Source organism: Meleagris gallopavo, chromosome 5 (assembly GCF_905368555.1).
Source record: "Meleagris gallopavo chromosome 5, MGAL_WU_HG_1.1, whole genome shotgun sequence".
Classification (NCBI taxonomy): Eukaryota; Metazoa; Chordata; class Aves; order Galliformes; family Phasianidae; genus Meleagris; species Meleagris gallopavo.
The window spans coordinates 35,921,208-35,933,936 of NC_139408.1; the positions used below are offsets into that span (position 1 = coordinate 35,921,208).

Genomic DNA, 12,729 nt, shown 5'->3' on the forward strand with positions numbered 1-12,729 from the left:
CTTGAGGAACATGAAATAAAGATGACAAAATATTTTAACACCAAACATGTAACTAAGTAAAACAGATGGTGGACTCAAAGAACATAAGTCTTTAAAAATTCACACACACACAAAAAAGAAAACAGTGTAAGAAGATTAAGAAAAGATGTAACAAAATCAGAATTGAGATTTATATCAAATTAAATACAGCCCATAAGCAGAGCCTTCCAAAAACTGTAAAAAAAAAAAATCCCAGTGAACTGAAAAAAACGTTTGCAGTGTATTTTCTTATCCACACTGAACTGACTCATGATCACAAATAGTGATCACAATTTATTCATTAAAGGGCCTCTCCTTGGAAATTGTGCCTTCATAGTGCATATTCATTATTATTAACAAATGAGCAGGTCTAAACAAATTGGGCATAATATTTAAGTAATTAATTATTTCCCAAATCCACCAGAGCTACTTCTGCAACCCACAGTCAACAATGGAAGCTTTCTCTGGAATTTTGCTACTGAAAGTTAGCATTAACTTTTCTCAAGTGGCTCCGTATGGGTGATGCAGACAGTTCAAAATATTTTTAAAGACTATATTCAAAATAACAATACACATTCCTATCCAACATCATACTTGTTTTTTAAACTGTCTTGTGGACAAAAGAAAAAATCTACATTGTACAGGCAAACAAAAATGTTGGTCTGGAACAAACTCTCAAGGTCAACTGAAGAAAAAAGTAAGTTTGTTCAGCTGTCATGTAGCAGAAGAATAAAACGAAAGTGTGAAATGTCTGTGCCCAAGATGAGGAATGAGACAAGAAATGTCTCTACTACAAACAGCTTATAGCAACATTCTCTTTAAAATAGGGCACTGATTATTTCTCACTCACTAGGGAAGCAGTGAGTACCTTCCCTAGGGTTTGAATGGAGAACTACATCAATCAGAATACAGAGAGATTAAAAAGTAGATTAAAACCATACTTTTTCTCCGCCCTTATTACTCAACTTACACATAATTCTGCCTCTCACAATTAGACGTCAAAGCTCTTTTTAAAGAAGATCAGTACTATTCAACTTATTTTACAAATGACTAAAGCAAGGCAAAAATCATTTCTCATGGTGACATGCAGAAATTTAGTTTCTAATCTGGGAATAGAATCCAGGTTTTACCAATATCAATTCAGCATTCTATGCAAAAGGACAGACTTCCTGTCTCAACGGCAGCAATATCAGCAAGTAGCTACCTCTCTCCCTGTGTCTTGTCCCACACGATTTTTTTCTACATCATATAGGAATCAGCTTAAAAATAGATACCATTAATATGGCACTAGTATACTCTCACCTCAACAGTCAGTCACTTTGACAAAAAACAATCTTCACCACGACTTTGCAGTGTTACTGTTCCAAAACTACATTCATCTAACATTTCCCCTTATTCAACATTTGTAAGATTTCAGGATCAATGTTCCAGTTACGCTTGCAATAGCCACTTTCTACCCACTTAATTGTCACCAGACATGTAATCTTCACTAATTTCAAGGCACTACAATTGGGGTCTCAGCTATTTAATTGTTTTGATAACAGTAGAAAAGTATAACCCATGACAGCATAAAATTTTTGGTTTAATTCTACACTCCTTTAAGAATTAAATTCTTACGAGCCTATTTGCCAGATAGCACATTTGTGGTAGCATTTTGTGATGGTTATAAAAAGCAGCTTTATCTTATAGAAACTAGGTTGTTTTAGGTGATAGAGAGGCCTAACTGTATCCTGAAACCACTGGACTAAAGCTCTGATAATCTAACACCTCATTAGTTCTGCTCAGATTCTTATGATGACCATACAGTGTTGTCTCACCTTTGCCTTTGTGTTTTTTCTGCTTCTGCTCACTTAACTTATCCAATGGCAGGTCACTGAGGTCCAGACTGTACAGGTTTCTGGCTAACACTTTAGTTAGGGTCTCCATTGTCAGTGACCACTCAGTGGCCAGCTCTTCCCAGTATGTCAGTGATGACATGACAGACAGTAAGTCATCCCAAAGTTCTCGAGAGATGTACACATTAAGATTTGCTTTGATCCAAGCTACTATAAGAGTCTAAGAGTAAAAAGAGAAATGTTGACTTATCAATAAAAGATGACAATAATCAAACATTACTGCTTAAAAAGAAGTACCTAACTGCCATAGAAATTTCTGAGTTCATTTCCTCACCATTACTTACAGACTTTTCATGAATAATCAATTAACATGTGCTTTTGATTTAAATATAGGAGCAACTGGTATAACTTCTGTAAGATCTTACCATATTTTACAAGTTTTGCCAGACAGTTTTATAACACTATTCTCAATTAGTTCTCATCACATTTGTAACTTTACTGTCCTTCTGTCTTTTTTTTTTTTTTCCCTTCTACAGAATCTGAGGACATTATAGAGAAGGCATCATAACAACATTTTGCAAATATGAAGTTTGAAATAATCTATTATAGCTTATAGAAAGGAATACAAAAATCAGTTCAATAGGCATAGATAGAAGACATTTTTGCTGACCTGAGCTAAAATTTTATTCTGCAACAGAATTGGACTAAAATTACCAGTTAACTAATGATGTGCATTTCTTTTTAATTTCACTTGAAAACAATTATTAGAATGCCATAAATTTTAGACAGTATAAGATGTAGCCAAATGCTTAACCCACACCATTCATATTATCTGGATGATCAATGACTTAAGATGACAAATCAGTCAACAGTAGTTGATGTGTTTTGGTTAAAATTAAACTGAATTAATTAAATTGAATTTATGGTTTAATTGCCTGGAAAAGAGGTCCTGCAAGTCTTCCTGCTAAAGTGGAGTTTTTTCTTCCTTGATACTGCAAGAAAGTTTGGGGTGGTATTTTCAGCACAGATTCAGTAACTCTGAGCAGCACAAGTAGCATTTGTTCCCTGCAAAGCAATATTAAGTTTAAAGTTAGCACTTTGTTATATTTCTGTATATACCAAGATACTTCTAAAGATAATATCTGAGCTTGATTTTCTCAAATACACTGCAAGCAGCCTAACTTGGTTATTGTAAAAAAATTAATGAAATTGTAAGGTAAAGGTCTTTTTTTTTCCTGTATAAATGACAAGTTTGGGTAATGTAACATTATCATAAATAAAGCTTAATTCATTATTTTGTGTGATATAGAATCTCTGTCATCACAGTCTAGAGTCACTTCTTTAAAATGATGAGATACTAAGGAAGAAAATAGCAACTCAGTGGGATTTGTTTTCTATTGCTTTTCTTAATTCCCCATTGGTGATTACTCGTTTCCTCACGAGAGGAGACAAATTTTACATGATGCATAAGGTACTTACCCAGGAGATACTGGTGAGAAACTGAATGCAAGTCAAGTTAAAATAGAATAAATCAGCTATTTGACATCCCCTTGTTACTGCCTCCTTGCAATAGAGAATGGTGGCAATATACTACCTCATTAGAGACAGTTATTTAAAAGAGAGGAGGAAATAATGCAGATGACTTGGTAAGAGGGTCCCCTGCTCCTGCTATGCAACTTAAGGCTGGAATGGAACAACACTGTTAAACAGTAAATGGACTCTTGCACAAACTTCTAAAGCTGAAATTAATTGCAGGTGAAGAGCGACCTACACCTCATTATAATTATCCAGACTTAACTGAGTATTTTTGTCTATTTTCAAATCAGACTTTGAAGCTTCATACATGACTTCATACTTAGCACTCTCATACATGAGAAAAACTTCCTGGAAAAAAGCAAGCCATCACTAGCTACTTAATAGTAGTCCGTGTACACCAGCTTATTTTTTTTGTCTTTGAGGCTAAGCTGTCTCAAATTAGCCAGCGATGACTATTGGCTTTAGCAGAGGAGCTCACCAATTTCCCTATGGAAAGCTGCCGGTGATGTTCATGCATTTATTGATTTAGAGAAATTGACTCACATAGTCAATACCATACTATTCTGTTTACTACCAAGAACACTTTCACATTTATCTCATGAAATAATAATTTAAGATAAAAACAACAGCATTTTACCAGGTCTTCTTGTCCATAGTAACTTGAACTACCATGTGACGGTAGATATTAAGAATCCGTTTACACATGTCAGTATGTTCATCCAACAGAGTTTTAATTTCATTTGCAGGCTCAAGAAAGAATATGTTTGAAGAATTTATTATAAAAACCTGCAGATTAAAAAAAAAAAAGTGTAATGGGCTTGAAGCACTTTGATATTCTCAACAATTCTATTAACAGTAATTGAGAAAGACAAAATCCATGATTAACAAAATCGGCTGCATACACTCAGAAGTATATACTTAAATACATGTACATTTGATAATAAAACAAGACTTATTAATTTTAATGTTTTTTTCTATAAAACACATTCATATATCTTTGTTCTCCTAGATATATGGTACAGTAAATTACTCAGTGCAATTATTTAATATAATGGACAAAATGTGCCAGTAAAGAAGTCTACTGCTTCTTTAAGCATAAAAGCACCCCTGCAAGCCAGCAGCAGACTAGTATAACACATGCTAAACTACTTAAAATAGTCCCATATAAACAATAAATGCTACCATGATTAACTGCTATCAAGATTGATTGTTCACAAATACTACTTCCTAGATATTTACATTAGGAAGCTTCCAAATACATGCTGGAGGTAACAGAATTCAAGTCTGTATGCTCAGAGCCAAAAGGATATAATTCTCATAATATGCAGAAATAAATGAAAAACAGTCAATGCCATTAAGAATTGCTTTGACTATCTTTTGCCCCTTGTACAGTGGAATGATATTATGTTAGCATTAAGCAGCAACAAGATAAAAAAAACAAACAGATATATATATTATTAGACCTTAAATAACTGTTTTAACTTTTTTCCAGGTTTTTTTTTTTTTTTTTTTTTATCAGTTTGGGTTAAGATATTGAGGAGGTTGGGCCCAAATACATTCGTATTTTTCACAGAAGCCAATAATTACTGGCCAACACACTAATTGTTAAGATAGAAAATAATTCTGTCCTCTCAAGTGCTCTTTAGTGTATTATTGCTTAACATAACAACATTCTTGGGATGAAAAATGGTAATATAACATATATTTACAAAAAGAAAAAAAAAAGTCTAGCAAAGACTTTTTTGCGGCTCAGACACTATTTCTGGTGATCTAGCCTTCTTAAGGCTGAATGATTCAATATTTTTAAAAGTCAGTGATAGTTTTGCACTGATGTCAATAGATAGTGAATTAAGGCTTTCAGAATGAAAGTCTCTAAGGGCCTAGAAATAAGCCTAGAAACAGAAACAAAATTCAATAGACGAGTCTTTGATTATTGATTCACAGAAAAGGCAAACATGGTTCCAGGTCTGGAAACCTCTCAAATTCGGACACTGTATTGAGGTAGTATGCCTCGAGTCTGGCATCATTTAAATCTTTCAAGCTAAAAAAGATATTTGCTGCTCAAATGATCCTCTGTCTAAAAAACATCAACATGGACAATCTCCCAAGCATTCACAGATACTAAACTTAAATATTAATTCAAACTGAGAGAGATGCTTCTTTCTTCTCTTAGAAGCATTTCATTCATATTCTACATATTGCAAGCATACTCATGTATGCAAAGATAAATTGTTACGTTTGAATATAAAATTCGTTTCAGTTACAAAGTTTATTTTTATATTTAACAGCATTATAGGAAATCCTTTTTTAGGAAATCCTTCAAGCTGCAGAAATCTTAATTAGGATGGTCATTCGTGTTGGCATTGGAAACAACAGAGTAGCAAATGGATATCTGTTTTGTTTAGAATCAATTTTCTTCCAGATAGAAGAATACTATGAAGATTGAAGTCATGCACACACTTCTGTGAGTTTGTACATGTACATACTATACATTAAATGCACATATTTTACATAATCATAAATGCATTTCAAAAACCCTCAAAACTCCTGATTGTATCTAAAATAATTAGAAAAATTGAAAGATGCTTTGAAAGAGCATGGGAATCCTTTGTAAGAATACTATATTCCATTCTTTACATGCTGACATCATGAGTTTTACTAGTAGGATGAAAATTAAATAGCAAGTCTATTTCATACCTGTAATACTGACTGCATTCCAGCTCGTACATTTTGCTCTTCAGTATCAATCTCAGATAGTTTATGCAAAGTCTCTTGGTAACAGCCATTTCTTGCCCAGTTTGAGTTCCTAACATGACTGGAGTTCACAGCTTTTTCCTGAAAAATATTTTGCCCTTAAAGTTCACACTGATTTTTTGACAGGTATTTTTGTTTTACATTAAAGAAAAAGTATGCAATAATAAGTAGTAGACAGAAGTTTAACTCGTATCTTAAAGACAACATCATGTTTTAAAGGGCTTGTAGGAATTATTTTCAAGGACCTGGTTAAATACTTGCTATTTTCATCACTCTTTTATTTGTATATAACTTCTATTCAGCGCAAAGCTTGCATATTTTATTATTACACAAACTATATCTTGAAACCAGTTTATAAAACTTTATGATTTTTAAAAATTGAACTAAACACATTAAAAAAATTACAGATACCAGAGCAAATTGGTAGCTCATATATACACTGTTTAATTATCTTGCTTCATTCCCCCAACAGCCAACATCAAGCCAAACCACATATAATCTGTTGAATAAGCCGCTTGGTCTCAGCCTCTGCCTACTATCTGCTTCTATCTACTTCTGCAAAAGATGCAGAAATAGCAGTCAAAAATATTTTACCTCTTCTCTTTCTTTTGCTTTCTCTGATGAACTGCGGTCTACAACATTTTCACCACAATCTACAGTTGCACACTGCATTACTTCTTCAGATTCTTTCATAAATAAAGGCTTATCTTCTTGCTGAATCCATTCCTGATATACCTTTACCACTTTCCTCATGGCAGCTGCTTCACATATTGGCAACAGAAATGCCTGGGAGTAGAAAAAGAAACCAACAAAACCCAGTAAAAACACTTGAAATTTCAATACTTGAAAAATGGCTAAAATGGTGTGGCTTCAAGCTATATCTAGAGCTGAACATTTTTAGGTGCAAAGTGTATAAAATAAAGAAGCATCAGGATAAACTTCAAACTCACTTAAGCACTGCTTTATAATAGGCAAACTCTAAGGGAGTAGTATCTTGACTAGCAAATTTCTCACAAGCCTAAATGTTTGCTCACTTTCTTCATCTGTAATGTGAAAACGTGCAGACAGATGGTAAAGAAAATGCTTTATCAAGAAAACTTGAAAACTTCTCTGCAAAAAAGATAGACATGAGAATCTACACAGGTGGATCTATTCAGTGTCTGGACTGCTGAAATTAAAGCCTAAATACTCATCAAAAGCATGCAAAACAAATGAGTAGAAGTTTCTTCTACAATACCTTCCATTTAAAGCACTTGGAAGAGTAGAATCAAATCAGTTCTAAACTGCTAATAAAAATGCAAGCAACATTCATTACCCATAGTCATATATCTTACTTTTACCTAAAAGAGATTCAGAGTAGTAGCCTTAAAACTAATGATTCACTGAAAAGACTTCAGAATTATTGTTTTAAAAAATCATGTATTTGAGTCAGGGTGATGGCTGATTTCTGCCCTCTCCAGGATGTTTTATGTAACTGCTCTGCCTATAATGAGTAGTCAGAAATCAGGAACCGTTAATATTAGCCAGGTTTCAACCAACCATAAGTACATTTATCAAAGACTATAACGACCTAGTAGTATTAAAAAACAAACAAACAGATAAACTACACTAGCACATAGTTTCATGGAGTCTACAGTATGAATGTTGAAAACTCATAGGCTATGCACCTTCAAGGCATACTGACATGACAAAAACAAGATGTTCTCTCTCCAGAAATGGATGTGTCATATGAATATCACACTAAAAAGAAGGGAGGAGTTCTAATAGTTCTGTTAATTTAGAATCTCCATTCTATGTCTCAGACTGTCAACCCTTGAGTGGCAGTTTCCACATGGTAACTGCTATTTTCTTCATTAATGTGTCCAAACTCTTCAATATATTGGATATCGTCAAGCTTCTGACATTCACCTCATTCAAGAATATCAATTTCATCCAGAAATACTGGAGTTTTTTAATGTTTAGCTTCCTGTTCTTTAAAGAAATCTATTTGCATTTCAACTGAAAGTTAGAAATTTTTCTTTAATATTATTAGGAAAAATCTTTTCACCTTTAAGTCTTTATGGCATAGGGCATAAAGAAAGTCTATCTTTCATTAATTGTCTTGGTTTGAACTCAAAGCTATGTATCTTCATATTACAAAGACAGACTTGATATTCTGGTATATACTCTTAATTTAAATTTGTTCAGTAAAGTTTCCAGCTATAAAAAACTATCTTGAGTATGTTCAGCTTATGTGTCTGGTTGCAGTAGAGTTACAAGCAGAATCTGTTACCTTCTGTAGCCATCTGTCTCACTTTTCTGGTGAATACTGACAAGGTAAGGTCATTTCACTGCTGCTAAAACAGATCTTGAACAGCTGCAGACTCCTAAAGCAGACTTACATTTAAGTTTGGTTGTGAGTTATAACAGCTATGGGGCTGAAGAGATAAAACATTCCTGTCAAACTGTAAAGTCCAAGCTAAATTCTCTCAAGCTGGTTATCAAAGAAATAGAATTAGAAAAAGCAGTGTCCAGAGGCATACTACATAAGAAGTAAAGATTCTGAAATATCTTCTAATTTTAAAAGCGTTTTAAAGGCAAAATGACAAAAAAATGTACATTTTAATAATGTTCTAGTTAGCAAATACACTTGAAAAAATATGACATAACGATCACTTATAGTGTAATTTTATTGCTCTTGTATTCTAAGGAAGATTTTTTTACCTGTCGAAAAATCTCAGTTAGAAAATTAACATTACTTCTTTTAGAAGAAAAGACTTTGCGGACAATTTCAATATCAGTTAAATGTTCTTCATCAATACTGCAGAGGCTAGAAGAACTTGGTTCTCTCTCTGTTAGAGTACTTGTATTAGAATGCGATTGTTCTGGCTCTGCATTTCTATCCTGCTTGTCAGTATTGTCATTCTTGCTGTCTTCTCTTGAAGCCATGCTAGCAGCTGCTCTCTGAAAGAAAAATCAAAAGAGTATTTCATAGCCCATTTTAGTAATACAATTTGAATGGCACAGTTTAAATCACAGAGAAGTATTCTTTAAAACAGTACAGACAATTCATGATAAAGAACAAATATAAAGTTTACAGAATTTCAAAGCTTTACTTGATTAAAACACAAATATTTAGCAGATTAAAAAAAAAAAGGACTATAGTGACTTCTTCTAAACTGAATTCATAAGCAGAATTTTTTTTTAGAAATTCTATTTTTCAATTCTGCATTAATTATAATGATCAAAAGATTGTATGCTGCTGGCAATACTAGTAAGTGAAAAACATAAAAACAAAAAAATGTTGTGTGTTTGGCTTTACCTGAATATTCTTTGGCACATTTTCACCTTCAATCCCAGGAATATGAGGTCCTGTATGCGGTTTTGGCTCAAGCCAGAAAGACACCAACCACCGAATGACAATAACACGAGCCTTAATAAAAGGTTCCTTTGTGCAATATATTGCCTCATTGGTTTCAGCATCTTTCTTAACCATTACATAGTGTGGCTTTGGTCTCATCTGTGGTATATCTGTAAGGAAAAACAACATTTTAAAATACACGCACACTTTAACTGAAGCCACTCTATGATTCTGTATGTAAGAAATCTTAAAACTATGACCAATACACGTGAACGTTCAGGGATGCTGTTTCTTCATATTCACTGCTGAACAACACATTCCAAGCCGTGCTGAAATGGCCACAAAATAGATAATTCCAAAATTAGACCATAAGGATTCAAAAGGCTGTAATTTTCTCCTGGAGCAAAAACGTATTTATAATCCAACAAACAGTAACAAGTTTTTACTATTCCAAAACCTTTAATTTTCATCTGGAAGTCATTTGTTGTACGGCTTACAGCCTTGCTTAAATTTTAAAAACTTTTAAAATCCTTTTCATGTTTTCAGCCTTATTTTTCATTTACATGCTATATTTAACATTTAAAGAGAAACCTCAGTAAACTTATCCAAGAGCATAACTACTTCACACTTGCACTGAAAAGTACAAATGAGCTTTAAGTAGGAAAATAACCATTAACTAGACTAGAATGCATCCTATACAAGAAAATAATGTTCATATACAATGACAATGTTGTCATTTAAAAAAAAAATCTTAAGTGTTTATAGTTAAGTTACAAAGCAACAATTTATCTGTGACTCATACCAAATCTACGGACATTTAAGAGCCTTGTAAGCCACTTAACTGCCTACTCCCAAATTTACTAGGTGAATAGATGCAGTTCAGAAGCAATGCATCATCATATTTTCTAATGAAACCCCAGAAATATTTGTTTATCTGCAGCAAACTATAATTAAGCAATATAGTTAGCAATAAAGGTCAACAGTTGTTTACTGATGCTGTTCCTAACACCTAATCATGGCTGTTATAGGAGAGCCTTAATTCCAAGTCATATTTTATAAGCAGCTGCAGTAAAAATGGACTGGAATAGGTGAAAGATGAATAATACAACAGGGAGAACCCTTTAAGTCTCACAGCTCCATCTAATACCACATTTCTATTACTTAATTTTGCTGGACTTTGCTGCCAGAGCAAGGGCACATGCACCTTCATATGACTTAGTTGAAAGCTGATTCTAGAGGTACTAACTCCCCCACTAGCTTGTAAGGAATGCAATGAATGATGTCCCATGGGATTACAGTTCTGCTCTGAAAGAACTTTGACTAATTCAGGGCTTATAACCTAAAATTCCCATGTTCAGCAGTGACTCAGAATATTTTACATCTCCTGGTTCTCAACTCTTGCAGTGACAAAGATGCTGACAGTGCCATTGGTATCATGAATCTAATTGGAAAACAAAAAAAGAAAAAAGAAAGGTAGTGGTGTTTCTTACTAACTCAACTTAGATGCTACCTACAGTAAAAATGTTACAAAAATCTAAAAATGTGTTGGGGGGTGCAGAAAGGGTTTGGTTTGTTTGGTTTTAAATGGTTCATACCATATCCTCCTGCAAGCACATGTATCAACAGCCCAGTTAAATTCCAGACATATATATAGTTAGCTCAATGCCACAAAATGTGATGTCTAGGTTTCACAACCCAATACTGGGTACAGAACAGCGCTATATAAAAATCAACAGTCAGAAGCGACTGCAAGACTTCTGGATGTGAATGGCATTTCGGTGGGAGTAGTGTGCCAAGTTTATTTCCAGTTCTTCAGTGTAGAAAAGCAAGTAGGAGATCTGCTCAAATACAGAGTCAATGAAAATGCAGCTAAGGACTGAAGACATCGGGTGCCATCAGAGCACATCTTACTGTTGGTATTTCAGTATAACAGTATTATCTAGAGATACCACGCAATCCCAAACCCTGCCCAGAAGAGAGAAAACAGAAAATGATGATCCTACTCAGATAAAGAGAGAGATGCACTGGACACTTAAAATACATTCCATAGTTTTACAATCTTTAGTAGGCAGTTCAAAAATACTAGTGCTAGGATTCAAAGAAGATGTAAAGTAGCCATGTTAGAAAATGTAAAACCGTTCCCTATCCGTATCTTCCTAATGTTAGGCCAACAGCTTTTTGGGGATACAGTATTACTTCTTTTGGGTTACATATGGTGTCATTAATCCAGGAAGAATAAATGCAGACAGCAGCATTGTAATAATTGCCTAGATAATAGTTGATTATCTTACGATAGAAATATAAACTTTCAGATGTTTGAAGTTCACAGCCACCCTACGACAAAGGTTTCTCTGTTAATATTACAGATACACGAGACAACATCCAGCACCAGCACTGAGAATATCTAAGTCGATGCATCTCAATTTCCTTCCAAGAGACACTCACAAAACCAGCGATAATCTCAACACAACACTACTTAACTGAGGAATGTTTATAAAACGTATTTCTTTAAAATTTAATCCAGTACTTTCAACGGAAACATTATTTTTAGAGGAAACTGCATGACTCTTGTATACCATCATGTAAGAATAAGTTACAAATGCACAGAACGTTTTTAAACAGCTTAGAAAGTTTTTATTTACTACAAATACAGAAAAGTATACCATTACCATTTTGTAGAAAGCAGCAACTTAAGAAAAACATCTAAGAAAAATTATACATCTTAAACTGCAGCATGTGTCACTGCACAGCCTGTGAAAAAATGATATGCCTGATAGTGTAACGCAGAAAAATCAGTCCTCTGACATCTACTGCATTCAGTAGAAGGTGAAGGCTACAATCCTAGCTATGCAGTAACAGCACCTGGATAGCCATTTCACCCTTTTGAAAAAAACAGCACACAAGCTGTAAACGTCTTTGCAGTGCACTGTCTCCTGTAATTTTACAGTATCTTCCCAGAAAAGCCTCTCTCCATATATTCTTCTCAACTATATCATGTACTACAGCTGTTTCTCAAATGCATCCTCCATCAATTATTTCTTGTGTTTTCACACTTCTGCCAGTCTTCAAAGTATTTGTGAGGGCTTCATGTAAGGACACAGACCTAAAACCAGAGCAAATCAGAAGCTTACTAAATTGACTAAAATAACACAAGAAAATATTCCCTTCCCCAACTTTCCATTTTTCCTTTATTCTGTTTAGTTTTTCCCTCCACTCAGGGAACATAGTGTGAGCTTACGCCAAGAG

The 12,729-nt window shown here is 34.0% G+C and overlaps 1 protein-coding gene across 10 annotated transcripts in view; it reads right to left on the bottom strand.

Annotated features, from left to right (window-relative positions):
• RALGAPA1 (Ral GTPase activating protein catalytic subunit alpha 1) overlaps window positions 1–12,729 on the bottom strand; it is a 113,669-nt gene that overhangs the window by 81,712 nt on the left and 19,228 nt on the right. For all 10 annotated transcript variants that reach the window (XM_085225218.1, XM_085225209.1, XM_085225217.1 and 7 more), the window contains exons 9-15: window positions 9,445–9,653; window positions 8,847–9,086; window positions 6,738–6,929; window positions 6,087–6,224; window positions 4,027–4,175; window positions 2,789–2,918; window positions 1,836–2,073 (exon numbers count right to left, since the gene is read on the bottom strand). In XM_085225218.1, coding sequence (XP_085081344.1) covers window positions 1,836–2,073; window positions 2,789–2,918; window positions 4,027–4,175; window positions 6,087–6,224; window positions 6,738–6,929; window positions 8,847–9,086; window positions 9,445–9,653 — 1,296 coding nt within the window. The remainder of the gene's footprint in view (window positions 1–1,835; window positions 2,074–2,788; window positions 2,919–4,026; window positions 4,176–6,086; window positions 6,225–6,737; window positions 6,930–8,846; window positions 9,087–9,444; window positions 9,654–12,729) is intronic.